Source organism: Alternaria rosae (assembly GCF_020736505.1).
Source record: "Alternaria rosae strain MPI-PUGE-AT-0040 chromosome Unknown BKA58scaffold_1, whole genome shotgun sequence".
Lineage (NCBI taxonomy): Eukaryota > Fungi > Ascomycota > Dothideomycetes > Pleosporales > Pleosporaceae > Alternaria > Alternaria rosae.
The window spans coordinates 2,262,076-2,290,022 of NW_025763570.1; the positions used below are offsets into that span (position 1 = coordinate 2,262,076).

The 27,947-nt window shown below is 51.9% G+C and overlaps 8 protein-coding genes across 8 annotated transcripts; 4 read left to right on the forward strand and 4 right to left on the reverse strand.

Moving 5' to 3' along the window:
- Positions 1–141: 141 nt before the first annotated feature.
- Positions 142–3,593, forward strand: BKA58DRAFT_350770 (uncharacterized protein). The gene is made up of 4 exons (XM_046168530.1): positions 142–1,213; positions 1,262–2,301; positions 2,359–2,559; positions 2,630–3,593. The coding sequence occupies exons 1-4, from the start codon at positions 574–576 to the stop codon at positions 3,311–3,313; spliced, it is 2,565 nt and encodes an 854-aa protein (XP_046031020.1). The 5' UTR covers positions 142–573; the 3' UTR covers positions 3,314–3,593.
- A 448-nt stretch (positions 3,594–4,041) lies between these two features.
- On the reverse strand, positions 4,042–4,758 carry BKA58DRAFT_446573 (uncharacterized protein; the record flags this gene model as incomplete). The annotated part of the gene is made up of 3 exons (XM_046174194.1): positions 4,566–4,758; positions 4,392–4,516; positions 4,042–4,344 (listed from the first exon to the last, which is right to left on the reverse strand). Exons 1-3 carry the CDS (start codon positions 4,702–4,704, stop codon positions 4,042–4,044), a joined length of 567 nt encoding a protein of 188 aa, XP_046031021.1. The 5' UTR covers positions 4,705–4,758.
- Positions 4,759–4,956: 198 nt separating this feature from the next.
- On the reverse strand, positions 4,957–7,276 carry BKA58DRAFT_350771 (transcription-silencing protein Clr2-domain-containing protein). The gene is made up of 2 exons (XM_046168531.1): positions 6,959–7,276; positions 4,957–6,910 (listed from the first exon to the last, which is right to left on the reverse strand). Exons 1-2 carry the CDS (start codon positions 7,206–7,208, stop codon positions 5,178–5,180), a joined length of 1,983 nt encoding a protein of 660 aa, XP_046031022.1. The 5' UTR covers positions 7,209–7,276; the 3' UTR covers positions 4,957–5,177.
- Positions 7,277–7,633: 357 nt separating this feature from the next.
- BKA58DRAFT_425786 (ISWI chromatin-remodeling complex ATPase ISW2) lies at positions 7,634–12,461 on the forward strand (the record flags this gene model as incomplete). Its single annotated transcript, XM_046172942.1, has 2 exons — positions 7,634–11,131; positions 11,986–12,461. 2 exons carry the CDS (start codon positions 7,634–7,636, stop codon positions 12,052–12,054), a joined length of 3,567 nt encoding a protein of 1,188 aa, XP_046031023.1. The 3' UTR covers positions 12,055–12,461.
- Positions 12,462–12,465: 4 nt separating this feature from the next.
- On the reverse strand, positions 12,466–18,384 carry BKA58DRAFT_350775 (uncharacterized protein; the record flags this gene model as incomplete). Its single annotated transcript, XM_046168532.1, has 4 exons — positions 12,466–13,467; positions 13,915–15,320; positions 15,462–17,858; positions 17,906–18,384. 4 exons carry the CDS (start codon positions 18,382–18,384, stop codon positions 12,725–12,727), a joined length of 5,025 nt encoding a protein of 1,674 aa, XP_046031024.1. The 3' UTR covers positions 12,466–12,724.
- An 836-nt stretch (positions 18,385–19,220) lies between these two features.
- Positions 19,221–20,460, reverse strand: BKA58DRAFT_14224 (uncharacterized protein). Its single transcript, XM_046164611.1, has 3 exons — positions 20,343–20,460; positions 20,255–20,291; positions 19,221–20,104 (listed from the first exon to the last, which is right to left on the reverse strand). The coding sequence occupies exons 1-3, from the start codon at positions 20,364–20,366 to the stop codon at positions 19,314–19,316; spliced, it is 852 nt and encodes a 283-aa protein (XP_046031025.1). The 5' UTR covers positions 20,367–20,460; the 3' UTR covers positions 19,221–19,313.
- A 15-nt stretch (positions 20,461–20,475) lies between these two features.
- Positions 20,476–21,957, forward strand: BKA58DRAFT_396463 (uncharacterized protein; the record flags this gene model as incomplete). Its single annotated transcript, XM_046171359.1, has 3 exons — positions 20,476–20,589; positions 20,807–21,380; positions 21,518–21,957. 3 exons carry the CDS (start codon positions 20,476–20,478, stop codon positions 21,955–21,957), a joined length of 1,128 nt encoding a protein of 375 aa, XP_046031026.1.
- A 2,908-nt stretch (positions 21,958–24,865) lies between these two features.
- BKA58DRAFT_372822 (phosphoglycerate mutase family protein) lies at positions 24,866–26,856 on the forward strand. Its single transcript, XM_046169168.1, has 4 exons — positions 24,866–25,262; positions 25,510–25,781; positions 25,838–26,269; positions 26,502–26,856. Exons 1-4 carry the CDS (start codon positions 25,230–25,232, stop codon positions 26,575–26,577), a joined length of 813 nt encoding a protein of 270 aa, XP_046031027.1. The 5' UTR covers positions 24,866–25,229; the 3' UTR covers positions 26,578–26,856.
- The last annotated feature ends 1,091 nt before the right edge of the window (positions 26,857–27,947 follow it).

Consider the following 27,947-nt stretch of genomic DNA (forward strand, 5'->3'; position numbering starts at 1 on the left):
GAAATGTGCTTATCGCCCTTTGCGAGCTTCTTATCGAAGCCTTTTACCGCAACGTTCCCATTGGGTATATCACTGAGAGGCAAACTAGCAACCGCGTGATGAAGGCGAGGTGTCCCAGCCTTTTCAACTCCCCAGGTCTACAACAAATCCTGCATTGCGCACATTTCGTGATACGCCACCATAGTCGCTGAAGCGATAACAGATTTCTACATCTCCGCTCGGGTCTGCTGGTGAAGATTACGGTTGTTTTTCTTATGCTTATTTGCCCGGAGCAGCTGCCATAACACGTCCTTCATGTGCAGCTGACACCGGTCAGGCTGAAGTTAAGCCACCCTCACGGCGGATGAAGTGGTACAAGAATTGACTCCTGTCCTCAACGCTCACCGGTTGACAATGCTTACCTGAGGCTCGATGTTCGCATCTTCCTACTGGATGCCTTGTTACTGGCAGGCAATCACTTTGGGGGCCATAGGGTAGCATTCCAGCCTAGCAACTGCACTGCGTGATAAAGGCGATGCTCACCCACCAGGTCAACTCCAGAGTGAGTTCTGCCTTGCGCGCCTTCCAGTCGATATGACAAACTTCACAGAATGTGAAGCGCGCTTCTCAGCCAACACCCCCGATGGAGAGTCACTTCGCAGGCAATGGGGATGGAACGGTACCATCATTGGCATTGTGTACAATAACATGACCCAGATATCCAGAGAAGGGTGTATACAAGTGTGTGGCTCTGAAGCGGATATATACGCATGGAGAGATATTTCAGGAGTGATAACCACCTGGGTACTGCCAACCATCGGTATACTCTTGCAAGCACCCTTTGAGAGCAACGCAGCTCGACGAACATTGTTGGCCATCACGCGATGGGTGGGCTCGCCTATCGAATCGCTGTCCTACGTATTGTGGAACATCAAAGTGTCCGCCAAAGCTGCCTTAATGGTCGACATGGCTGTTGAGTACGACGAGACGCCCAAATGTACGACCGACTTTGGCAGCATGCGAGACTCGATGTATCTCTTGCTGGTCATGAACCAGTACACCCTGAAGTCGACAGCCATGCCAAAGGATTTTCAGAAAGAGGCGGAGTGCTTGTTACGCATCGCACTCTTCAGCAAAGACCTCATATTAACAGATACCGACAAGACGCTTCATGAAATGAGACGTATACTGGCGCAAGATGTGCGTGAGACGAGAAGAAGAGGCACTGTACCGGGTAATCGCTCTCATTCAATAAGATTGCGCTCGCTAACTAGTATTCTAGCCTTCATCTCCATCCTGTGGTTCTTGTTCGCGTTCGCGCTTTCCATACAAGATGCTTTCAGTGAACTGGGAGCCAATACTACTGCTCACGATCTGGCGTTGGGCTGTCTGCTGGCCTGGTTTCCAGTCCTTATCATGGGCTCTATCGTAGACCGCAACCCGATTGCAGCAGAAGCGATCCGCAAGAAACTGAACACATTGGTCGACCACGTTCGCAATTCTTTGCGTGACGAGCAAAATCGTAAGGAGTACCTTGAACCCTTTCGAGGCCAGTCAAACTACCATGAGTTGGAAGCCAAGATCGAGAGTGTAGCAGAGAAAGCACAGTACATGGACGGGTTTTTTGTGGATTTTGCTGGTCAAGCGCGGGTCAGGTGGCATTATGGTGCTGCGCATGCCATTCTGTGCGATATAGAGGATTGTTATATTCAAGAGAAGGGCCGTAACTGGCTGGCAAACGAACTCGAAGCACGAGTGAGTCTGGTGTTGGGGACCGTCAACGACGAGGGCTTAGTTTGGTTCGATTTTCGAGAGTTTTGGCAGATCATCAGTGCCGTCACAATCGTCGGCGGAAGTTGCGGAGGCGCATTTATATTGAGCTACTTCACGCCCACCATCGGTCTCGGTTGTCGCAGCGGAGGGTACACCATTTTCTTCACCGTCTCAACAGGTCTGCTTATCGTTGAAATGGCCGTCTGGATGTACTTTTCTCCGTATGAAATTACTCCGCGTTGGCTAACCCGCTTCATGAGTTACCTACATGACAGTCCCAATTTCGATGATTGGGCGAGGTACGCAAAGACGAGATGGAGAAGACTGGAACAAAGATTGTCAGGAATGTGTGAAGCCATGGGAGACTTGTTGATTCGTTGCATAGTCTATGTTGCTCTCATATTGCCGTGGAAAGACAGGGAAGCTGTTAGAGAGAAAGTCAAAGATGTCCTAACGGAAATGAGGACCATCTGGAGCAACATGCTTCCACAGAGAAAGTGGGACCTCATCTTTTTCCGGCCCATAGAGACCTTCAACACCATATGGCTAGTAAGTTATGCTTGTAGTCTCTGAGTAAGAAGCACATTACTGACTACTTGCCTACAGTTATATATCGTCATGGCGCAAGTTTCTGGGTTGTACAGAACTTGTGACTGCATAACTAGTAATTGGTCGTGGGGTGGTGGCTACCTTGATTTCAGTCAACAATTCAACTCGAACAGCTACTGGATTGCCTGGTGCTGGGTCTCGGGTACCTCATTAACCGCGTCAGTCATGGGTCTATCTATGTTATACATTACGGTAGAGGTAAGCTGTGGCACCCCACGAAATGCATGTGAGGCATACACTAACTAGATTCGTCTTTCCACCTTTCCAGTGGTGCCAGCAATCCTTTCTCTCGACCGAAAACTACCAAGACGCCATGAAAGGCTTACGAATGACCCGAAAATATCGATCGTGGACACTATTTGCTCGTCACAGATCCCGCGTTACGTTGACCCGACTAAAGAAGCTCGCTGTTGCTATCCGTCTGATCAAAAAGCCACGTAAAACGCTTGTGTGGACCAAATATTCCAAGCTGGATTCGGTCCTGTCTAGCGCAGCTTCTCCCTCTGGCAATGACGATGGCCACTCCATACCTTCAGTTGAGTGGGCGGACTACGATGCTAGAACGCATAATTCGGTGTTAGGTACGCTGGTCATAACACACTCCTCGATTCCGCTGATAAATCTACCACGTCAAACAAGCGACGAAAGCGACGCCACGGTCGATCCACGCGTGCCCAGTCGTCTGCGCATAAGTGATGACTCTTCCACACCTCTTGTCCAGAGAGCATCGCAGGATCGTCAGCAACATGAAAGCGAAGCCCAAATGCGCAGCGAGGAGTATAGCAACGACGACACTCCCTTCTTCGAGCAAGGACGAATGCGCACTAGCTCACAGACGTGGCCAAATGCGCAGGATCCGGTACAGAACCGAAAAGGTTATCATCGCGCGAACTCAGACCCGGGGTTTTCGCATGACCCTAAAGACAATGAAAACGTTGCATTGGAAATCTGAACGGAATCACCATTCCAGAGATACATGTAGACGAGACCGTCTCTACATAAAGCCTGGCCTCAAGCTGCGGAATACACATAGCGCGGCCGAAGATTTGGCTTTACACAAAACGGGCATGTCTCCGACCCGCCGACTAATCACGTATTAATCTGCCCTTTAAAAATTGGCGTATACTTCTCGATCACATACTTCATATCCCCATAAGATCTGTAACCATCAAGTCAGCAATAAGTCCTTGTACCCATCGGTTCGGCACCAACTTACTGTTCCCTAAAGCTGCTTTCCCCATGACAAGCGCTCGCATGCAAGTTCATATAAGCACAGTAGAGCCTCCCTCTATCCTCGGAGTCTTCTACCGGCTCACTTGCCCCCATGATCTGTATATACGTGTTTGTATACACTTTCTGACCTAGACCCTTACTAAGATGCCCACGCCATATGACAATCTCCATCTCTTAGTGTGCTTACTATGCGCAAACGTCAAATGCGTAGATTTCTCCCGTGGCGGTATCGGTGCTGATGTTGCCATCCCAGAGGTCGCGGTGAATCAGTGTGGGTTTTTATAACGCGACCGTTGGATGTGAGGGGGAGGGGAGGAGGACGAGGACGACACAAGAGATAAGTCGACCGGTACATTCTTGTAGATATTTCCATTGCCCGTTGATGTCGCGGTTGAGTTTCATGGCGCCGCCGAGGAGCTGGATGAATAAGTCTTTCCAATTGTCTTGCTAGACTGTCTGCTGGGGTAGGTTGCCTTGATACGTGTTTATGTGGAAACCAAATTGTCCAGTCGGTGACTCGCTGGAGAGGTGGAGCATGACGAGTTTTTTGCATAGCTGTTCTGGATCGGGTGCTTGACTGGTGTCCATGTCAAGGAAGGAGCAGAGCAAGAAGTAAGATTTGGGGTCTGATACGTTGAATTGGGCGTATGCGTAACGTTTGGGAAAGAAGGTTGATGCGACTTTGTAGAGCTCACACATGGAGTTGTACTCGCCTTCGAGCATGGCTTTGCCTTGGTCGCCATCTGCGCACTTGATTCGCGTTAGCTGGGTTGCTACCAGGATACCTTTTTGCCGACAGGACGGTTGTAGTTACCTTCATAAAGCTCGCCGTCTGCGCGTGTGGTCTCTATCTTTGCGGTCACTGTGCATTCTGATGCGCCGTGTCGGTTGCAGCTGTAGACTTGAGTACCGAGGTGTAGTTCTGCTCTACGATTAACAGCTTACTACGTCGTGAGATGTATAATGCATACTGTCTATTACGATCCGATCGAGCCGAAAGTCGCCTTGAATGGGTTTGCCATCACTATTCCCTGGAGTTATTAAAGGAACTCTGCCTAGTGACTCGGTGGGCGGCTGCCACTGCTCTACAATATCTGGTGTAGTCGACATCCTCGATCCAAGTAGTATTGCTTGTTAATTCTCGAGGACTACGATATTGTGCTTGGAAAATCCTACGTGTCTCTACGCTGTCAATACAACGGTCAATGAAGACCGACACTGGGTGTTCGCGCTCATGACCCATGATTGTGTCGTCATAGTCCAAGAAATCCACTTACGACAACAACAGGGGCGCCTTTGAAGGTTTCAGGTATGTCAGCTTGCTGTATCTTGTACTGGAACGAGTCATATGCACAGGCTTCTTGTCGGCTCGCGTTTTGTTCAGCATGGGCTGTACTACATTCAATACTTGCAGTCACCGAGCTAGCGATAGTTTACATAGTCGAACAACGACCTGGGTATCTCCCATACGAATAGAAACAATGCGTAGACCCTGCCCCAGAAATGCTTTTGAAAATGCAAACCGTCCGTCACGCCCAAATACGCCATGCTATGCCTTTTGCTACGACGCGGAAATACTTGCACTAGAAAGTGTAGTTGTTGTTACCGCCATACTCCATCCCAGCATCGTCGCCTAGATGATCGACGTGCATAAACTCGTCAATGGAGAAGGGGTCTGCCATATTACCGGAACCCATGTTCATGTCCATCGCATCGTGAGACTGCTGTTGCTGACCCATAGGCTGACTCGGAGGATCCAAGCCCTCGACAATGCGCGTCCCTTTGGGCACAGAGGCTCCAAAGGCACCAATGCGGTCAGGTTGCGCCACACTGGCTCCTTTGCCCTTGCCTGTTGCATCACCACGCGAGTTCATCCAGATGCCGTTTCCGCCCTCGCCGTTCTTGACTGCTTTGGCAAAAGGCTCTTGAAAGACAAGGCTTGTTTCGTACCAACGACCTTTGATGTCGTCGATCTCTATCTTGTACGATGGCTGGATGAGCTTCCACCAAGCTGCGGTGCGTGTGAGGGGTACGAGCATTCGGTTCCGCCAGACCATGTCATGAACCATGCGCGATGGGATGTTGTTGTTCTGCTGAGGTGGTTTGGGGGGAAGGTTCGCGTCTGGTGCATCTAACGTGGCGTAACTATAAATGTCGCCTATAGCAATGACTTTGGTGGTAGGCGGATTGACAAGGATTTGCTCGATAATGTCGGTCACAACCATGAGATCGGTGCCCGTGGCGCCTATGCGCAGACGGACAGCCTCGCCTCTCCAAATCTTTTCGGCGCCCAGATACATGCCGTTGTATTGTCGCACTTCGTTTCCCTTGTCGTCCTTGTTCGTCTTGAGGCACTCGAAGAGTGTATACGTGGTATCGATGGCTTTTGCAGCCAATATAGACGCGTCGACAGACGCAATGCCCTCACCTCCCTGTCCGCTGATGAGTGCTCTCCAATCCGTGTTGTGATATTCGAACTGGGGGTTCTGCTGTAGGAAGGGAAAGGTGCAGCTGGGTGCAGACCAGGCGAGCCAGGGTTTGACATGGTCATCTGTTTGAACGACTTCTTGTGGAGGCGATTCGAAAGGATGCGATAGAGGCTGAATCAGGTAGGCTCTGCTCATAGGCACCTCTTTCACAGCCCATCTTCGCACCACCAGTCCCAGACCCCAGGCTGACGTCTTGGGGCGGAAGAACCACACCACCTCGCCGCTCCGGCAGAGGAATTTGTTGTATGACAAGTCGGCTTGTTGCTCGATGGATCGTGGCTGGGGGAGAGGTGTTGACTGCAAGGTGGGAGGAGCTCTGATCTGTGCGGCGCCAGGTGTTGAAGTAGGCCTAGGAGCGGCGACGGGCGTAGCGGGCTTGACAATGGGACTTGGGATAGGCGCACCGGTCGAGGATCTTCGGGCGGGGATTTGCACTATAGGGTTGCGTCCTGTGACGTTTGTATTTGGTACAACGCCACTGGAGCTGTTTTCCCGCTTGATGGCAGCAGGCTGTTCCTGCTTGACTTCGACCTTGACTTGGGGCTTCTCGACGTCGCCGGCGGGCGAGCACATCTTGCACGTGCAGTTGGCCATGTCGCTATTCTCGTCGGTGCACAGCCACAGGAGATGGGGAAAGAACTCGACAGGGCTCCTGAAGCGCTTCTTGGGACCTTTGGGGTATCCATAGAGATAGGCGTCTTGTCTGTCGTGGCCGCCGCCCGAGTGGTTCTTGACTGTCTTCAGCTGACCGTCTGCCTTGGTCTTGATATGCTCGTAGAGGACGTAGTTCTCGGGTAGCTCCCATAGAATACATTGCTGCCACCGATCTGTCACAGGTCAATCTTCTGCAGCGAATGCGTTCGCATCAGCCATACCTTCGAACTGCTTGCCTCCAATCTCGCGTAGGAGCATCCCGCCCAGTTTCTTGCGCCAGTCTTGGTGCTTGGGGTCTTCCTTCTCAATGAGGCGGTAGAAGTCGCGCTGGCCCTGGTCGTTGGGCGACGTGTTGAGCTGTTCCTCGGTCGGGCCATTTCTGAGCGGCCGGCCTTTGAGGTTGACAATGTGCTGCCCATCCGACTTGGAAGCGAAGATGGGGAAGAAGGGCGTCATGGGCTGTTGCGCCATGGTGGTCGGGGGTGGTGCGCCAGATGCGCGGGCGCGGGGACTGGATTCGGGAAATGTCGACGTGTGAGGGTCGCGGCGTTGGATAGACGTGATAGCTCGGAACGGTTCCGGAAGGAACGCCTGCAAGTCGCGCTAGGACGCGTCGGCCGCAATCGACGTATCGCCTCCGCGCCTGACGATGCGGCGAGGCTTCACTTCACTTCACCGTGAAGACGCCCAGTCGTCTTATCACGCTCCTTTGGGCACGCTGTGTCGTTTGGTTTCCTCCTCATCATCACCGACCTTGTCTAAGACTTTTCTTGCCGTCTTTTGCACTCGTTTCTTACCAACTACACTTCTCTGTCATTTCCCTTGCACTGTACACCCCTTGCCAATTCTCATTCACTGCGCAATAACTGCCTACAAGATATCCCCCAGTCGTCGTCATGGCGGAACATCCGATCATCACCCTGGGTTCGCCCCAGCCCATTACTCCCAAGAAACGAGGTGGCATTTACGAAGACCTCCTGGCGCAGTTTGGATCAGAGAGCTCAGCCCGGTCGGCCACGAAGAGACGACGCATCTCTTCGCAACAGGCGACCAAGCAAGATGAGACTAGCGATAACAAACGCAGCCTGCGCGCACAACCAACGCCAAACTACGTCGCCGCCGACTCATCCGCAAACGAAGCCTCCCCATCCACGCCTAACTACAAGCCCAGGACCGGAGCCGACAAGTACACTCGCGCCTCCACAAGACGAGCTGGCGCCGACGTGGGAACCAGTGAAGACGAACTCGCCCCATCAGCCCGCCCGAACCGCAAGACAAGCGCCAGAATCTCGGCCTACACCGAGGAACTGAAGATGGAGAAACGCAAGAAGGAGCGCCAACAATCTGGTGGTCTTCGCCGGAGCACGCGCGACAGGAAGAGCACTATCCTGGAGTCCGACACCATGCCTACCCCGTCACCACCCCGTCGGAAGGCAGCCCGGCCGCCGCCCAATCTCGACACCGCTCGTGCCCGTCTACGCGACGACATTGCTAAGAAGACCAAGGCGAGAGCGAACAGCTTCCTTGTCGCCAACAAAGATCTTTTTCTCCCACTTCTGCCTAAGAACAACCAGGTCGCGAAGCTCGTCGCTCAGGGCGATGCGCAGCCCATTGTCGAGTACGAAGAGCTTCCGGAGCAACCCAAAGGCGTCACGGCTGTCATGAAGCCATACCAACTGTCTGGTCTGTCGTACTTGGTCCATCTTTACAACAATGGTTTCTCCGGTATACTCGGCGACGAGATGGGTCTCGGAAAAACGCTACAGACCTTGTCGCTGTTCCAGTATCTTGAAGAGCTCGACGAGAGGAATGGTGTCAAATCGGAAGAGCTTCGACCTTATCTCGTCATATGCCCCCTCAGTGTACTCAACTCGTGGGTCACCGAGGCCCAGAGGTGGGTACCACAACTGAAGGTCATGCGCTTCCACGGCGCCGTCACCGAGCGAACCCGCTTGAAGCGCGTTATAGCTGGCATGGAGGATATGAAGGGCAACGAAACCTCGCGCGCCAAAAACCGGAAAGCCTCGCGCAAAGCTGGCCGAAAGGCGTCCAAGCTCACCTCCAACGACCAGCAATCCGACACCTTCAAGATTGTTGTCACGACATACGAGACTTTCCAGGCTGAGCAGTCATGGTTCAAGCACAGTTTTGCCTGGCGTTACGTCGTCTTGGATGAAGGACACAAGATCAAGAGCAGTGTCACCCAGATCTCAACAGCCCTCAAGAGCATCAGTGCCGAGTATCGTCTCATCTTGACCGGGACACCGCTCCAGAACAACTTGCTCGAGATGTGGTCGCTCCTCACATGGCTGTATCCCAACGTCTTCGACGACAAGACCGAGACACTCTTTAAAGAGTCTTTCGATCTCAGCAAGGGCAAAGCGAACAAGCAAACCATGACAGACGCCCGCCGCTTGCTTGAACTTATCATGCTGCGCCGTATGAAGGACTCGCCGTCAGTCAACCTCGGCCTGCCGCCCAAGGAAGAGATATTGCTATACGTACCCTTGACTCCTATGCAGAAGTTCTGGTACACCCGTCTCTTGACACGTATGGATGATGGAATGCTCGACGAGCTCTTTGCTGATGGCAAATCAAAAGAGAAGGCCGCCATGAAACAGGACATCGAAGAGAACAAGCTGTTAGAGAAGATGGAGAAGGTCGACAAGGTAGTCAGCTCTGGCGGTGCCGATGGTGATTGGGAAGAAACTACCAAAATTTTGCAAGAAGCCGTGGCGAAGGAGCAGACCGACACCGACACCAATAAGGGCGCCTGGAAGAAGCTTATGAACCTCGTCATGCAGCTACGGAAGTGCTGTTCGCATCCGTACCTACTCCCCGGTGTTTCACCCGATCCCTACTACCTCAGCGACCACATCATCCGCGCATCCGGCAAGTTCATACTCTTAGAGAAGCTTCTCAAGCACACGGTGTTCAACGAGGGCAAGAAAGTACTTATCTTCTCTGGCTTTACTCGCACGCTCGACTATTGTGAAGATCTCTTGTCTCTCATTAGTAACTATGGAGAGCGCTTCAAGTCCCTTCGTCTGGACGGTAGCACAGCTCGAGCTCGGCGTAACTTGGACATCCGCCTTTTCAACCAGAAAGACTCCGATTACAAGGTCATGCTACTGTCAACCCGCGCCGGTGGCTTGGGTATCAACCTCACCAGCGCCCAGGACGTCATCTTCCTTGACGAAGACTGGAATCCGCAGATTACACTCCAGGCAGAGGCCCGAGCTCATCGCATTGGGCAGACCAAGAAGGTGACCATCTACAAGCTCTGTACCCAGGGTACTGTGGAAGAGCAAATGATGGGTCGTATTCGCAAGAAGCTTTACCTCTCGGCCAAGATCACCGAGTCGATGCAGAGCGTGCATGGCAAGCAGATGGTCGATACCAAGAAGGCCGGACGTCCGTCCCTAAGTGAAGACTTGCCACAAATGGATGCCACGCAGCTCAAGACGCTTGTACGGCGAGGCGCCCAGGCACTATCGCATCCGGAAATCGATGTCAAGGAAATGGTATCTTGGAATCTAGAGACAATGATGGCCAAATGTCGCGATAACCCTGCCGACTTGACTGAATCAGCGGCGCACTCCGAAGTCGACGAGGACAAATGGCTTTCTACTATGGAGCGAGTTGAATGCGCCGTGTTCGAAGGCAAGCGTCATCAACGTCAGCTTGACACCAGCTGGAAGGCCAATACTTCGGCCGCAAACATTCTTCCCGACACCATCACTCGCGAGGATCGCCGCAAGGGAAAGAACACTACTGTGATGGTGGACGGCTTTGCTATCAACAAAGAGTCCATGAACTGTGGTGACTGGGAAGCGGTGCCGACATTCGCAGGCAAAGATCCTCGCCTCGCTGAGCCAGTCCGTGAGAAGCGTCGCGAAATCACCCATGAAGATCACTGTCTAGCCTGCTTCGAAGACGCAGATGCTGGACACGTGGTTGAGTGCAAGAGCTGCCCTCGTGCTTATCATTACGACTGTCTCGATTCTCAGTACAAGGCCAAGGTGAAGGGCTTCAGTGGCTTCTACTGTTCTCAGCATAACTGTACCGATTGCGGCAAAACCACCAATGATGCTGGGGGTCTCATCTTCCGTTGCCGCTGGTGCCCACAGGGATTCTGCGAGGATTGTCTTGACTGGGACGAGACTGAGCTGATTGGCGACACCCTTCCGGAATTCGAGCTGATGGGCGAGCAGCATACGACTGGTGGCTTCTACATCAAGTGTCCTACTTGCGTCGAGTCAGGCGAAGAGAGCAAGGAGCAGAAAGAGTGGATCGCGGATATGGAGAAGCAGTACAAAGATCAGCATGACATCTGGTCGCACGAGCGCGAAGAGGCGCAGCGTCAGTTAAATGAGGCCGACGTTGACGATGAGGTCACTTCGCCGCCTGCTCTTACCGATACTTCGCTGCCTACTCCTGCGGTTGGCGGCTCTCGCGTTGGTACTCCCATGTCCACGGAGCCCATTCAGAATACCAAGAAGGCTGGCAAGAGGGCCGAAGCATTCGGTGAGACGCGCGAAGAGAAGCGAGCTCGCCTTGATGCACAGACTTGGACTGTTAATGAGGACCCGCTGATGCAAGGTGTCAAAATGTCAAAGAGTCGGAAGTTTTAGGCAACGCAGACTTGGCTTGTTCAAAGGAGCGAAGGCTGAAATGATGGATGCCTTGGGCCAAAGATGAAAGTGATTCTTCTGGTTGTATTCAGAATTTTTCTGGGCGTTTAGGAGCTTGACCTGGCATGATGGATATACCCCCTCGATGTTCAACGCTTCTATGGTAGTCGTTCAGACCAGTTGATACTTTAGTCGTACTAGCGATGGTTGAAACGATTGAGCAACTAGTCAATGCTATAATAGCGCACTAGCGTTGCATGCAGCGATAGTAATGTAAATTCTGATAAATTTTGTCACCGACGTCGTGATTCATTGTTCGACTCTGGGTATCGATAATGCTGATCAAATCGTTAGCATTGGTGCTCCAAAACCCGCTTTCAAGATGCATACCACATGTATCCCGCCGTCCGATGTGTGACCGTCCCATCTCACTTATCCCCGCCATCTTCCTTCGTACCTTTAACACCGTCAGGCCTAGCACTCCATCCAAGCATCACACAAAGATACGCAGAACTAACCAAACATACTGCCCCCACCCCCACCCATCCTCCCTCCCCTCTGCGCCTCCCTAACCAACCACTCCCTCAAAAAGTCCTTATTCCGCATCTCCTCAGGCCTCGTCAACCTCGTATCAAACTGCGCCTCCTGTCTCGAAAACGCCAACAGCGTCGGCATACTACTGATGCGGTATTTTATAGGCAAATCTTCAATCAACGTGCTATCCATCAACACTTCCACGAAACCCAGTCCGCCTTCCCGCTCTCCGATTTTCTCTTCTTCGATGAGTTGGCGCAGGAGCGGCTTGATGGCTTGGCAGGTTTGACACCAGGTTGCGGTCCAGAAGGTTATTAGTGAGCGGTTGTCGGAGGCGTTGAGGAGTGTGAGGGTGTGCAGGTCGTTGGGTTGGCGGATGGGGTCGAAAATGCGGTTGGTGTGTGAGCGCGAGGTGGGGTTTAGGAGGGAGAAGGCGCGTTTGGAGGTGCTCGGGAGGGCATTGAAACGCAGGGTAGAAAGAAGGGTCGGTCGTAGCATTTTGGCGGGTTTGGGAGCTGTGTTGGGAGCGGTAGATGGAATGGTGGAGGTTTGGGGTTCGCGGTTCGCGGTTCTACGCGTGAAGGTTTTGGGGCTACGTCATCGGCTGCCGGAGCTCAGGGTCGTCACCTTACGGTCGCGTCTGCATGCCACAGCACAACAGAACAAGCTGCACTGAACAACAACTTTTACATATCATTTAAGACAGCGCAATGTCGTTACAAAAAGGAACTCTCCTCAATACAAGTACAACGATGATCCTTCTACGATACCCATCCCAGCGCAGTCCTTCCACGGTACAAATATAAGAGCAAGGGGCAGCTAATACCTGTCAAGGAAAGACAGGCTGTCACTTAGGCGCTGCTTTTTCCCGGAAAAGGATGAATGAACCGTATCTCTGGTACGAGTGTCGCCAGTCGCGTGTGAACTGTAAAAGCGACAGAGACCATCGTCAATTTCTTCACGCGACTTACGCTTGATACCTGCCTGGGCTTCGAAGAAGTCTAAATCCGTGTCGTCATAACTTCTGTCCAGACTCTCTCCCTGGTCATTCTGTTCCTTGCCCTTAGAAGGGGGCCATACAATATTGTTAGACCGATCGTAAGGAGCATCTTCAACCGATAACAGCGCCAGAGGTCGGTCATCCGCATCGTACCGTTGTTGCACATGGTCTCGCAATTCGCCCTCTCCGACTGCTTCCGGAAAAGGATCAAGCCGATCCGGCACCTGAGGTACAGTACCTTCAAAGCGCCGGTTTGCGGGTACATCTTCATTGGTCCTCTGCACGGTTAATTTACGGCAGAAGAACCAAGCTACTAATGCCTTCCAGTCGAGTAATCCCGCTATTGCAGCCCTAGCAAATATCCATGCCTCAAAATAGACATCCTCGTCGTACGGGCCCCTTTTGATATCTGGTGTGAGACCCATTGCGAGTATCCAGGCGTTTACAAAAACGTGGTAGCCACATTGGAAACCGCCCTCCTGCTGCTCTGGTACAGGATATCTATGATGGGAGCCTCCAATTTGTGCGGTATTACGATGCGAGGACCAGCCAAGACGTCCAGCTGCTCTCAAAACGACACGGTCCAGGAACTCGTAGGCGTTCTGCAAGACGGCCGGATGACTATCAAGGATGTACGTGTCGACGCTCAAATATTTTGTATTCGGTTGATCATCTCGCTCTTGAAGTACCACAAGCAATGTGTGGCCTCCGCCTGTTTTCCGAGGCTTCACTTCATGGCCTTTTGACTTCTGCCATGCGTTGGCCTGATCCAGGAGTGGTCCGCTCACATTCAGAGGCATGAACCAGCATCTCCTAGGTCTCGATGCTACAGGATGATCTGCTGGCAGTTTTTGAAGTAGCGCGTCTCTTAACGCGTGAGTTGGGGCTATCGAGAAACCCCCAGCAAATGGCTGAGCGTCAGCGTGGTTCAGCCTGTGGAGCTGTCGCTGCTTGTCATCGATTGCCTCGACCACGGCAGCGATAGCCATGTTTATTTCCCACGGTTGACATTCTTGTCTATTGACCTCCTCTCGCATCCCGTTAGAGAAGCTTGGTCCCAACGGATCGTAGTTCAAGATACAGTCGTATATGTTCACGGCGTCTGTTACCCAGGAACATGGATAGTGATCGATCTGCAGATTCAAACCCGGCGGATGTAATTTGTTGAGAAATCCCTTGTAGTGAGGAAGTATATCTTTGGTAATATCCAAAGTCCGGCCCTTGAGTTCGCCGTGTATATGTTTCAGCTGGTTCTCAAATTTCGCGCCATGCATCAACAAGTGTTCCTGCCACTGGGCTTTTAGTTCTTTGCTGTCTACATCAAGAACAAGTTTTCCCCAGCGTTCGAGGTCCTTTACGTACTCCTTCCTTGCCTCTTTCGTCCAGTCGTCTGATGGCCATGCCATGTCGTGTCGCTTCCCTGGGACAACATGTGTTCTGTTTGCTTGGGCTAGTTTGGAGAAATCTGGATCTCTTCCTTCCCAGTCGCGGCGCTCTGACTCTTCCAGACGATCCAGTACCGATTGTAGTGCATCCTCACTTAGCAAATTCTCGGTCTGTTCAAAATAGTGATCCTCGGGCACGGCTGCTGCATTGCCGATAAAGTCTTTACATCCGAGGAACGCGTATATCAGTCTCCAGTCTGCTCGTCCAACACGAGCGATGTGGATCACATCAACAAGGTCTTGGAAGAATTGAGCTGTCCAACTTGGGAAGAAATTGATGTTGGGTTGCAGGCCCAAAGCCAGTGCCCAAGCGTTCAATATGGCATAGTATCCACACTCATCATCCGTAGGTTGTGGGGCTACGGGGATCCATTCAGCGTGCAATGCCTCCCGGGTGTATTGGCGGAAGTCATCTGCGTCAGGCATATTTGGAAATCGGCCCCAGCGCGAGGCGATCAACATGTTTCGAGCTGTGTCGAAAACACGAGCACGTTGTTCGAAGCTATAATTGTGAGATTTTGAATCTAGGATGGAGATCGTAGGTGTAGGCTCCTCTTTGGAGCCGTCAAACTGGATAACCACCAAGATGATATGTCCGTCAAGATTTACCGGTACTACCAACGGCCGACCCGGTCGAATCGTAGGCTGCATCAAAGTAGGATTGGGGTACTGACAGTACTGAACTGCAGTCTGGTTCAAACATCCGAATCCGCCCTCTAGGCCCTGAGCATTCGTTATGCCGAGCGTCACGGCTGCGATGGCCAAGGACACCTCTTCATCCGTGAGCCATAGTCCGAATGTGGTGGTTGCACGAGTTCGAAGACTTTCTACTGCTGCTGCTACGGCCGGATCATTCAGAAGCGCGTTTCGCTGTTGGTCGAAATATTTACACGGATCAAAGTCTCCAGGCAACACCGACTTTTCTTTTTCGGGCTTACCTGCAGTCTCTGTATTCTTTTCCGGTCCAGGACTGGTGCCTTTTCCGGGATTTTCGGGAGAAGCGGGGCCTTCCGGTGGTTTATCGCCGTTGTTTGACGGTTTAGGATCATCGCCCTTGGAGCCACCTGGGGGTGCGGGAGGAATCGACAGGAACTTGCTGTACACTCCAGACTTGATCAACTCTGGTATACGAATTGCCCTATCCGGTTCGTTGTAGTCATCCCATGGGAAGACTTCAGTGTGCGCTACGCCCGTATTTACTTGAAAATGCGAATAGTTGATGTCACGGGAGGCCTGAGCATCAATCGAGCGCTTTTTCTTTCTGTCGGTTCTGGTGTTACGGGGGCCATGAGCAGGCTTTGTTGCTTTGAATCGACGCTGCATTGGAGGCGGCAGCTCGGACTGCGTATAACCCACACAACGCAAGAACGCCCAAATCAGCCTCCAGTCTGCATGTGCATTCCCTACTGCCTGGAGCAGAGGAAGTGCGCTGTCGTAGAACTTTGCGCCTATACGGAATTTGGGGTCGATAGGTAGACCGAGTAGTACAGCCCACGCACTCATGATTGCAAAATACCCAGCTTCCTCTACTCGTGCTTGCTGAGGACTGGGCATCCATTGCAGTACCGGCCCGACGATACTTCTTTCTTTGGGTGAATCAGGGTTGATTTTTGATTTCCCTGCATCCTGCAATAGCTCGTGGACTCGGACGCGCTCCTTCGCCGTGGCAGTCCATGGTGCAGAGTCCATAACGCGTGATACATCGGGAGCTTTTTTGGATGTGTCCTCATGCTGCGAGACTACTAGTATGACATGTTCCCCCAGTTGGCAGACCTTGATAACCACCGTATCCAAGATGCCGGAATCATCTGCGTATCTGGTATGACCATTGAGATCTGCTACTGTAAAGCCCTGCTCAGGCCGCTCAGGTGAGAGCAATTCGTTGATAGCTCGTGCAACGGACTCGATATGTCCAAAGACATGGCGACTTTCTAACTTGGATGGCATTGCTTCACCGAGCTCACTCCCCGCCCTTGGCTCAATCTTCCTTTGGTCTTCGAGCGATTTCAGCTGCTCGTGAAGATGCTTACAAGGATCAAAGTCGACCGGAATCTTCTCGGTATCTCGAGTCGATCTAGCCTGTTGTGGTGGCAACGACAGATCCGACATCCTTTTCTCTTTGTGTTCTTCCAGACGCCTTTCCAGCTTCTTTTCAGTATCAGCAAAATTCCATTGACCATAGCGGACCATAAATGCCATGTGTTTCCTGTCGCGTTTTTCAAGGGAGTCGGCAGCGAAGGCTACATCATGACGCGTCTTATCTTCGAGGCCCAAAGTGACCAGCTCCATATCAATCTTCTTGCCTTCGGCTCCAGTATCTGCAGTCGCTTGGCGAGTAATGAGCTTCTGGAAGGAGCAGTTGCAGAGGTCAAACCGCCTTGATAGATGCGGGAGGTTTGCCTCTTCATCATTCTCGCCGCCTTCGCCGGGCTTAACAAATCCGGTGCAGCGGAAAAAGGCGAGTAATATCCTCCAGTTTAACGTGTCTTGAAGGGCCAGGTCGAAGATCTGTTGGGCTCGGATAAAGAACGATTCGTGACCATGAGCGCTGGGTGTGAACGACGGGTTTGGCACGAGGCCCATCGCCAGTGCCCACGCGTTCAAGACGGTGTATGTAAAGCTTCCATCGGCTGTCGTGACCTGGGCAGCCGGTACCCACATCGTGGCCTCGGGCAGGTTTCCTTCCATGTGGTCTAACGAGTCATAAACATGTCGCCACCATGTGGAGTTTCGCAAAGTTTCTCTAATGTGTTCATCGACACCTTTCCGACTAGACAGCGTTGCTTGCCACGTTAGAGGATCTAGGACTTCGAGTGTGATATGCTTGTCAGGATGGATTTGAGCAGCGAGCAACAGATGGTTCCCTTTCATCTCCATTGGTACCAACAGCGTTCTTCCAGGTCTGCAAGTCTGTCCTTGATGCTGGTAGCTGAATCCGGTAGCTTCTTTCTGTCGATCATTCACCGAAGCAAGAACTCTGGGAACGAGCTCGCGATATCGATTCTGTTGAAGCGACAACAGCTGAGCTCGCATATACGCACAAGTATCTTTAATCGGCTCCCCTTCGTCGGTGAACGTGTCGATAAAGTCATCCTCCGACCCCCCTTCTGCTTTTCCGGGAACGCCTGCACTCCCAAGTCCCGCTCCTGGTAGTGGAGCTTCGATAGGGCTCCATCGCACCCTCGTATTCCCCAAAGCAACATCCCCATTCCCATCGCGACGATCGAGCTCTTCTTGAGTTGCCGCTCTATGTGACGAAGTGTCTTTCAAGCTTGCTGCAGTTCTGAAGAAAAAGGCCGGTTGCGACAGTAGTTCAATGACCGCGTACCCTTCGAGCGGCCCAATGTAGAAAGACAGGGACGATGGACCGTCGCTGTTGGTGTAGGTAGTTCCGTTTACTGTGACTGACGTATTACGAGGGAGCTCAATGAAGTACCCGACTGCGCTGCCATCTTCTGATGAGTCCCGTTGGATGAAATCTACATGTGCAGTTATATCGTTCACAGTCCTACATACAATTAGCTTGGCGACAACGAGCCACCTATCTGCACTTACACTTCCAAACGTTGATCCTCATTTAAAGCAAAAGAAGCGTAGTTCTCCGCTCTTGAGAGCACTACTGCGATGTTTGCGTCGCCACCGAACTGCTGCTGGAAATGAGTGATGCTATGGCCCTCCTCCTGATGAATACTTCTACTTTTGATGTCATTGAACAAGTTGCGCAAAGACGCGCTGGGTCTGTACTTATCCTCCGCTCGTAGATCGTTGCCTTTCTTCTGGAATACTGGCGTTCGGAATTGCGGAACTGACATAGGTGTTTGTTGCGGACGTATCTCATCTCGCGCTCTTTGATAGAGTGCCTGGGCAAATTCGGCTGCGCATTTCTCTTGGTAGACATCTTTACCCTTTTCTTTTGGTATGATCCAATTTACTGCGGTCGTGGTTATATCGTCGTCAGGAGTATCCTCTGATCTGGTCTTCTTCGCCTTGGGAGGATCGTCACCCTTCCCTGTCTTCTTCCGTTTTGGAGGCATCTTGATGGAGCTTCGATACTGATGGATGTGAAGTGTCAGATAAGAACAGAATTCATGGACATGAGATTGCAATTTTGACCCACACAGATGTCGCGTCGGAAATATGCTAGGTATGTGTTCTTTGAAGAATGACCCTTTGTCTACAGAGGACAAGAAGAACATGACGCGTTTGCCAACATCACCCGTGCTATATTAGCTGCCTGAACAAAGGGAGATACCTAGCCGTCTTCCACCAGCAACACTGTAATCAAAGAAAACTGTGCCAACATGAGAAGACGACGGGCTGTACGCGATGTATCTGAAGGAATAAAAGGATACGAGATTGGAATCATCAGCGACGAATAAGAAGAATATCGATGATGATGAGATCATCATGTTCGCAGATAGAGACTACAATATTAATTCGTACACGTGATTTACAGACTTCAGTTGATCATCTCTAAGTCCTCTAGGCTTGGTGCTTGCGTGCTTGCGTCGGACAGAGTTCTCAAAATGTATGATACGAACATAGACAGAGCAGGGCGAGAGGTCATGCGCTGGCTGCCGAAAAAGAAAAGAGCTGAAGTTTCGGCTTCACTTTTGTGCTAGCGGATGATTTCTTTCAGGGCGTTCGCAATGCTGAGCGGGAAAGTAAAGAGAACTGACACGTGTCGGTGACAGGGTCTCGATAGGGGTCCGCGAAACGTCTTTCCTCGCCACAATGCATTGTTTAGACCGTCCCAGAGTTTTTCTCGACCCGACATACTACTGAAGAGACTATTGATGAGTATGGTAGGCAACGATCCAGCCGCCAACTTGGACTCGGCCACCGTATGGTCGTACGCAACAAGCGCCGCCACTGGTCTCCGATAGCTCCGCTCTCTGTAGGCCAGGTAGTTGACTGTCGGAGCGTCTCTCACTTGTACCCTCAGACCAACCACTGTCTTGTCTCATATAGTCGCATGATGTTGAGAATATCGGTCCATCATGTTGAATACCGTAGCGTTGTCGACATAGCAATGACGATCAGATGTGTGGCATCCTAGGTCGACTTCCAGCTCGGGACCAACACCAGATCGCATTGTGCGGATGATGTTGGCAGCGTCAACACAAGACGAGGTGTTGTTATAATATGAGACTGATTCCGCGGTGTAGTTGCAATCGTTCGAGTAGGCCCAAGCGCTACTATATGTCTGCTCGTAAGGGTAATCGTACTGAACATGCTCTGACTTGATCTGAACAGTTGATGGAGTCGTAGGAGTAGTATAATGCATCGCTGGATATGAGGCTGGTGGTGGTGGTGTGCCCATACTTGATACCACGGATCGTGGACTGGGCGAATCGTTGCAACTGAGTGTTGTCGGCCGTGCAGATGGAACAGTAGCATGCGGCACTGATGAGACATGCCGAGATAACGAATCGGCTCTGGTATATGAAGGTATAGGCGAGCTGGTCGAAGAAGTCGTGTTGGTGTTGACCCTCGGCTCAAGCATAGCGTGCAGTCTGGTGGCGGCAGAGGTGTGCTTGTAGTGTCGATCGGACGTCGATTCAAGTGCAGCGACAATCTCCGCTTCAGAGACTCCTCTTCCATGAAGAAGCGACCTGAGTTTTCGGTTCTCTTCTAGTACTTTCCTGGCAGCATACTGGATTTCCGAAGAGGCCTCGATGCCTATCTGTTCATAGCTGCGCAGTTTTGCCTCGAGCTCATGAAGATACTCCTTCCGGCGGGCGCGTGATCGGCCTGAAACGAGTACCGTTAGCGGACATCCCCGGTAAATCGAATGCTTACACAAAGACGTCTGGACGGCTTGCAGGCTGCAAGCTATCGCCACTCTTCATGGTTGGACAGCAGAAAGCTGACGATGAGTCGTCGTCGATGGAATCCACTCACGTTGGTTGTCCCTGATCCTAGCGAGATTCTGTGCCTTCTGTTGTGAGCCGTTAGCCGAGTGCCTAGGAGGTGATAGATGCATACGTACAGATATTCTGCTGTTGTCACTCATGGTGATGTTTGATACGAAGCAAAGCGGGTGAATAGTGCTTGATACTGAGCGGGTTGGGAAGATGGCTTTTCAGTTGGGTGATCATCCTGAGTAGTATCATTCCAAACAGATGGCATCCCGTAGTCTTAAAGAAGAAGGCAGTGGCAGAGGGACGAGCAAGCCACCTGTGCCCAAGCGCGCTGCAGGCCTCATCCTTGCCAGCCTGTGTAGGGAACGTAAGGGTGTAAGTGGGAGTGTGCCTCGCCTCTGCTGCCGGGGTTACAAGCGTGGGAGTCTGAAGCGGACGGGCCCACAGACATGATGGTAGACCGGGATAGAGCGGTAATGTAACGAAGACGCGGCCGATCCTGTCAGTTCTTACGGCAACCGAGGCTAGTCCGAACAAGACATAGCGCCGATTACTAGCGCGATTCCCTGAGCTCGGTGACTGCCCTTTTCAGCTTCAGCCTCGGAAATTGGGGGTGAACGAGTTTTGCAGCTGTCTCACAACACCACGTCGCATCATCTCCATCGCGAACTATCTCGCGTCATTCATCGCGCATTACCCACGACCCGGATTCCACGGCGTCGGAAACGTTCCGAGGACTCGACAACCAGTCTGGTGGCACTCGACAAGGATCCCAAACAACAACCCCAGCATGGCTATTGGTCGACGAATAACGGCACCGTACGCCGGCCTTTTTGATCCCACGCGGTTTGTAACCTCGTGGATTCTCCCACCAGCCGCCCTCTTCGCTATTCGCGCGCTATTGGCCATTTACGCATTTACCACGCTCTTTTTCATCTTTGGCTGGAATGGTACCCACGGCAGGCCCGAGGCTTCGCAGCAATCCTTCTCTTTCTTCACGGTTCTGACGTATTGGGGTCTCGCCTTTTACTATGCCTTTGCCGCTGTGCATACCGGCAGTTATTGGTTTACAGGAACTTCGTTCTTGGCGCGCTGGCCCAAAGCACTACAGGTGGCGCACAGCATGTTTTACTCTACCATTGTAGTCTATCCGTGGATAGTGACCAGTAAGTCAACTTACATAACACGTTCTGCCATCGTTGCGACGGAGGATCTCGAAGCAATTTCGTTTGTTCCCTGCAACATCATTTTTGGGGAACCGAAAGCATTTATTGTCTGGGCACGCTGAACTGATGTACAACAGTTGTTTACTGGACACTTCTTGCGGGTCAATTCCCCACCACCTTCGCTCTCTGGTCAAACACGTCACAACATGCTCTAAACTCGGCGTACGCCCTTTTCGAGATAGTTGCCCCCCGAACTGAACGACTACCCTGGTTCGATCTGATTCCAATCATCCTCCTGTTGGCTCTTTATCTTGGCCTGGCCTACCTCACGCATGCCACCCAAGGCTTTTATGTGTACCCCTTCCTTGACCTTCAGAAGAACTCTTCTGGGCTAGTTGGAGCGTACATAGTGGGCATTCTAGTCGCCGCGATTATTATCTTCTTGATAGTCAGGTATCTCATCGTCTTGCGTGTATTTATCACCGAGAAGAAGCTAGGGAAGACTGGGAAGATTTCGACGCGTCAACACGCTGCGAGCGCTGATGAATATCCTCTACACAGTACCATGCAAAAATAGCGTGTGTATTATCGTCGACCTTTACTATCTCCAATAGTCGACTGGAATTGCAATAACACTCGAAGACTGCTCGCTCTTAATACGCTATATAATTTAGTCTTTAATTTCTCCGTTACGTCACTCATCTTTCTACCCTCAATTCCTATCGACCACACCCATCCCCGTTACTATCAGCTACTATTCCACCATGGTGGTCACTACGTTGGCATGATTCGGTGTGGCGCACCAGTCAGATGCGCATTTCAGAAGGCGGCTCTTGCGCGGCTGTCTGTTTGCTTCTTCCTTGTTCTGCAAACACCGTGTAGCGGCTGTCGTGATTCCTATTATCGGAGCCTGGCTGTCTCCGATAGTAAACCGCGACGAGACTATCGGGATCAACGGCATGGGGTCTTTGAGGATGATCGGCGAACACTTTTCGAAGTGCATAAAATCGCCCAAGTCATCCCACGTCAAGTCCTTAGATACCCGTGGGGGATGGTTGCTTTTGTGGCGACATCTCAAGGCTGCCACTCCGCTTTGGATCTGTGTTCATTGTAGCCTCGTGTTTACTAGATGTGGGACAATTGGCCGTAGTGGGTTCAATGAGCTGTATAGATAGAGAGACGCCCCCACATGTATGCGTCTGGGCGTCGATCATGCTGCAACTCGAGATCAGCCATCCATGCGGCTTCCATGCGCACTGTCACAGCCGCCCTCCAGGCTAGTAGGACGCGCATGTGATCAAGCGATAGCCAATAGACTATACACGTGAGAGAGGGCTACCCAATCAATGGTAACACGTGAGAGCAAACGAAGGAACGCTGACATACAGCGCCATGATAGCGCATCGGCTTCGAATGACATCAACCATCAGCTCCATGGAACTTGATTCTGTCAGTAACGGAAAGACTACAAAACGCCAGCACGAGCTTCTAGAAGCGCCTTAGCTTCGTCTGCCTGCAGGGCTTAGCGCTGAGCCGTTCATTAATTCGCGCAGGCTTGGTGTTGATTGGCCGCGCAAGAAAAATCCTATACTCAACAGTGCATGCGCATTTGCTGGAAAGTCTGCGCGCTCATTCTTCGGGGCCGCCCGGCCACAAACAACTGCTGCGTTACATCGGTCTACGGCATCTTTCAATCTTTACACGATACCTACATGACCCCTGACATGTAGCACCCCTCCCACTGATGCACGCCGAGAAAATTGAGAGCATGTGCCATGTACTAATAACTTAGCTATGATGGCGTCTGGCCCGGTCTTGCTCAATTCGGTCTGGTCCTTCACTGCCATCCCGTCTTCGTTGCGCCGTCAGTACTATGTAATTGCAACGCTTGGGCCGGCGGCTGTCAGATTCTTGGGCAGCAGTGACGCGATCGCTTCCTGAAATGTGGAGGAAGACATCTCGAGCCCCAGCTGTCTCATGATAGAGTCCGAGGCTTTGGTGTTGTCTACGACAGAGCGTCACTGCTTAGCTGTGGGATCCAGTTCCAGTACCCCTAGAAACCTAAGTGTATGCTGCAGTACTATCCTATGACCATGGAGTTCATTCACAGATGTTTCCTGGACAGTACGCATGAACATTCAATACATGTAAATTTGTTCCCGTCCCGGTCCCGACAAGCGGTGTTTCTACGGCACGTCGGGACTGGCCGGAGTTCTATCCTTCTGGCAGAAGCTTGGAAGCGTACCAGCTGCTCGCACAGACGCGTTCTTACCAGATGAACCCTGGAATCCAACCTGATGGAGACGGATTGCCGCTAGTTTTGTCCAGTAGTCGAACTTTACGCTGATTATTCCCAGGCTCTCAACGTATTTGCCCCGAGAGTCAAGCCAGCGCTACATTGTTACTACCCATGGACGTTTCAAGGCAGACCTCGGATGGTACTGCGGTAATAAATCATTGCATCCGTCTGCTGATCACCGATGGCTTGCAGCATCATCACCAGGATCAAGACTCTAGGGTTTCGAATGCGATTCAAGAAGGCAGGTGCTTGCTTGCTCAGGCAAGCGCGGGACGTACAGAATGCAATCGATCGTATGCTATTGCTGATAGCGGTCGAGGAACTGGATCATCACGACCGGATGTGACCGACCGCCATAGCTCGACTACACGAGTGCGAGAATCTTTCCGGTTTCATTTCGACGCAGCTTTGCGGTGGTGCATTCACCTCGCACACCCTCAACGAGCAGGCTACATGATACCCGAACATCTGCAACCCCGCCCAGGCGTAACCTGGTCATCTGGGAAGGGCTTTAGCCCATGTACCACAATCACCACTTTCTCTGCCGCTATTGTGGCATCGCTTCTGCCCCAAGGAAACATCCCGTTAGTCCCTGGTCATAAACAACATGTGAACGCGGAAGCCCGCTGTACTGTGGAGATATTCGGAAGCGCAGATGAACAGCAAGGATGAGGGTCAACCCGTCACTACTATCGTTCACTATAGCAGTGTCCCGTCCGCCAGGTACTTCGTATTCCTGCAGGATTCGAGTTTATTCCAAACACCCCGGCCAAAACACGTTGCAAGCGTTCCAATGTTGCATTGACGTGGCTTGCGCATCAGCATACTAACCAACGAGCGACATGCACATGCAAAACGCCCCTGCGCTGCGCTTGCGCATACCGTAAGTAGTAGCAACATAGGGTGCGCATTGTTTGAATGCCGGCTCGTTCCTGAGCTACGACTGCAAAAGTACGAGGTCCTGCAGTTCTGTCGCATGTGCATGCGCATGTGAAGTTCGCGTAAGCGCATGTCAATGCTGGAGGCGCTTAGGCACGGCTCGAGCGTGGGGGCCTGACCGATGTTAGAAATGATGCGTGAGTGGCTCATTGTCGGATGCCGTAAACTCAGATGTCGATGACCATAGCTGAGTTTGCCAGAAGTTGCGGTACGTGCTAGGTGACTGTACGGATCCACGCGTATCTGTTTACCTGGGCAGTTGCTACCGATAGTTGAAGTTTGTTGCGTGGAAGCGGTACCGTGAATGTCAATGCAACTGCCCAACATGTAGTAATACTACAAAGCCCAGACTGTCGCCACGACTTTCAGCCAAATTTCAACAGCACCTGTAAAGTCTCTCGATTTGCACTCGACACAGCGTACCAAGTTCTTCGTTACCAGCGTTGAGACCTCGAGAAGCGTCCCGAAAAGGTAAAGTTACCGAGGTAACTTGCGAGCACCTACCCCCTTCGTCCCAGAATCACCTCGTACTCCCAACAGCAAGCACGGCGCACGATCAAATAAACTTCCACGGTACACAAACTCTCTCGGACTGACAAGACAACGGAACCATGATAGAGGTCATCTACATCGTCCGGCACGCGGTACGTATTAAGCTAACCTCCGTCGCCGCACTTCATGCCTTCCGGTGCTTTTACACAGTAGTCGAGGGAAGTCGTCCGTTTCAGGCAGCTACCTTCTGAGCCATCTCCGTCCTTGCATTACCTCCGCAAACATCTCGCTTGCCTACACCTTCGCGTGTATCACATGAAACGCCACCCTTCACACTCGCACATGCAGATCTATCCCCTAGCATGGCATTTCTTCTAACGAGTCCTCCGGGGTATCTAGTTTCGCGCCAACTGGTCTGTAGACCCCCAAACGGGTATCTACACCGCGTCCATGGCGACCCCGACCGGAATACCCACTGATCCGCCTCTGACATCCAAAGGGGTGGAGCAGAGTAAGGAGTTAGCCGAGTACCTGAGCAAGGTCGAACCGCCAGTGGACAGGATCTATTCTAGTCCCTTCTACAGGTGTCTGCAGACGCTCAAGCCGTTCAGTGATAAGCTATTCAAGGAGGGCAAGGCAAAAGGACGGATACGGATCGATCGCGGTATTGGGTTCGTGCATACTGAGTGACACATAGGTGAGTACTTTGCTAACACGTGCGTAATAGCGAGTTCTTCGGACGGGCACATTTTGAACATCCTACTCCACCGCACCTCGAGCTTCTGACACCGCACTTCCAGAATCTTGACGATGAGTATGCATCTGTACACATGCCAGGGTCCAACGGCGAGATGATTGTTGAGCTCCACGAACGTGTCAGGAACGCACTGGATTACATTGTCACTACTCTAGACAATGAGCCCGAGCAACCAAAGACTGTCTTGTTGTGCACTCATGCCGCGACTATGATAGCAGCCGGCCGAGTGCTTACTGGACAGATGCCAGAAAACCCTGATGAAGATGACTTTCAATGCTTCACTGCCGGTCTGTCAAAGTTTGTAAGAAGATCAGCCGATCCAGGCAAAGGCGTCGCGGGAAACTGGACTTGCGAACTAAACTCCGAAACATCCTTCCTTTCAGGTGGAGCGGAGAGAGGCTGGTAAGTGCAATGTTATTTCTTTGTCAATCTATCTCGTGCTGCATCCTTATGACATCCAGGTTCTTTCCCTATCACAGGAAAGACTGGCCAAAATCGGAATCTACAACACATGGTTGGGGTATCACGTCTACGCTACTTAACATTCAGCTATCACTCACCCCAATTGACGAACATCTCCCGACAACTCCGTAACCCTACGTCACGGCAAGTGGCTGACGAGCGATGATGACAGGCACTTTAGCGGCGAGGAAAGTTTCGTGGACTTCTCAGACACAGGCATGAAAGGTGACGGGGAGTCGAAATTATAAGGTCGGCTAGGTATGCTTGCTTCTTCAAGCTGGGAGAGGGTAATTGCCTGCGAAGCTCTGCACTGCGAATACCTATGAATTCAACCCTGATTCAAGTCGCGCACACATGCGACAGGACACTATCTAGCAAAGATTCGCGACATTTGCGCCTATGTGTGAAAATGAGAGCCCCATGCGTTCGGCTCTACTTCACCCCTCCCTTGCTATAAATTCTACGATCGACCGTTCCCGCCCGACAAGTACCGAAAAATGATGTGCCGGCCTGTACCTGACCCACAGTCGTTCTGTCGGCCCATAGTTGGGTTTGCGCAACGTTGTGGCGAGCACGCGGGATGTTTTGAACCCAGATGTGAGTCCGCCGCGCGGTTAATCGCTGTGGGAGCGGGGCGCATTGGGCCGACCCGACAAGAACCCTGAACAGACGAAAGGGTTAAGAGGGGCCAATCTGGCATCCGGGAAACCTAATACTCGAATCCTAAAGCAGTTGTTGGCAAGAGGAATATGGGTTAATTTGTTGGTGTACAGGTTGGGACGGGGCTAAAGGCTGGAAGGCGTGGGTGAGCAGCATTGGCAGCGACGGTACCACGCCATGGTGACTGCAATGGTGGTATCAAAGAGCAGGAGTCGGGTCTGGTATGGAGTTCTGAGCGAAACTTCATACGTCAGATTTCCGTTACCACACACACTGGACATCAGCCTTTCACCTATGGGTCCCTAACCCCATCATCGTCCCAAACGCGCGGATTTCCAGTCACCTATGCATCACATCCTCGTACTTTTGGCCATCCTTACTTTACTAGAACAACAGCCGCGTGCCGCTTTTTTACCCATCTCTCAACCCTTGCGACGATTGCCTCCACGTATCAACGCGAACCAGACTCGGCGATGCCACACTACGAAATCCACCACGTTCACTTCTTCAACGGATACCAAAAGCGAGAGCTTTCCCATGCACTTACGGCCCTTCACACACGCCTCTTCAACACGTCCCCATTTCTCGTCCTAGTAACCTTTCACCTCGCCTAGAAGGCTACCGGGGGTGGCCACATCGACTCAGACACACAGTACATGACGCTCGGATACCAACGTGTGTGGACCAACTACATCAACGTACACATGCAACCCAGCGCCAATACCAACCCGATCGAAGAGAAGCAACGGCTCAATGTGCTGGCAGAGGGCATCAATAAGATGTGGAACAGATACGCAAGGCCGCATATGGGCCGGCTTCGTTTCTGGAGATCGGATACGCGAAGGGACGAGATTGCGAATGCGGCTGACGTTGATGCGCCAGCGACGTTGTGGGACATCAGGTCGCTGCATGATGTCTTTGTCATGTGGGATATTGCTGTGCATGTATCGGTTGACAA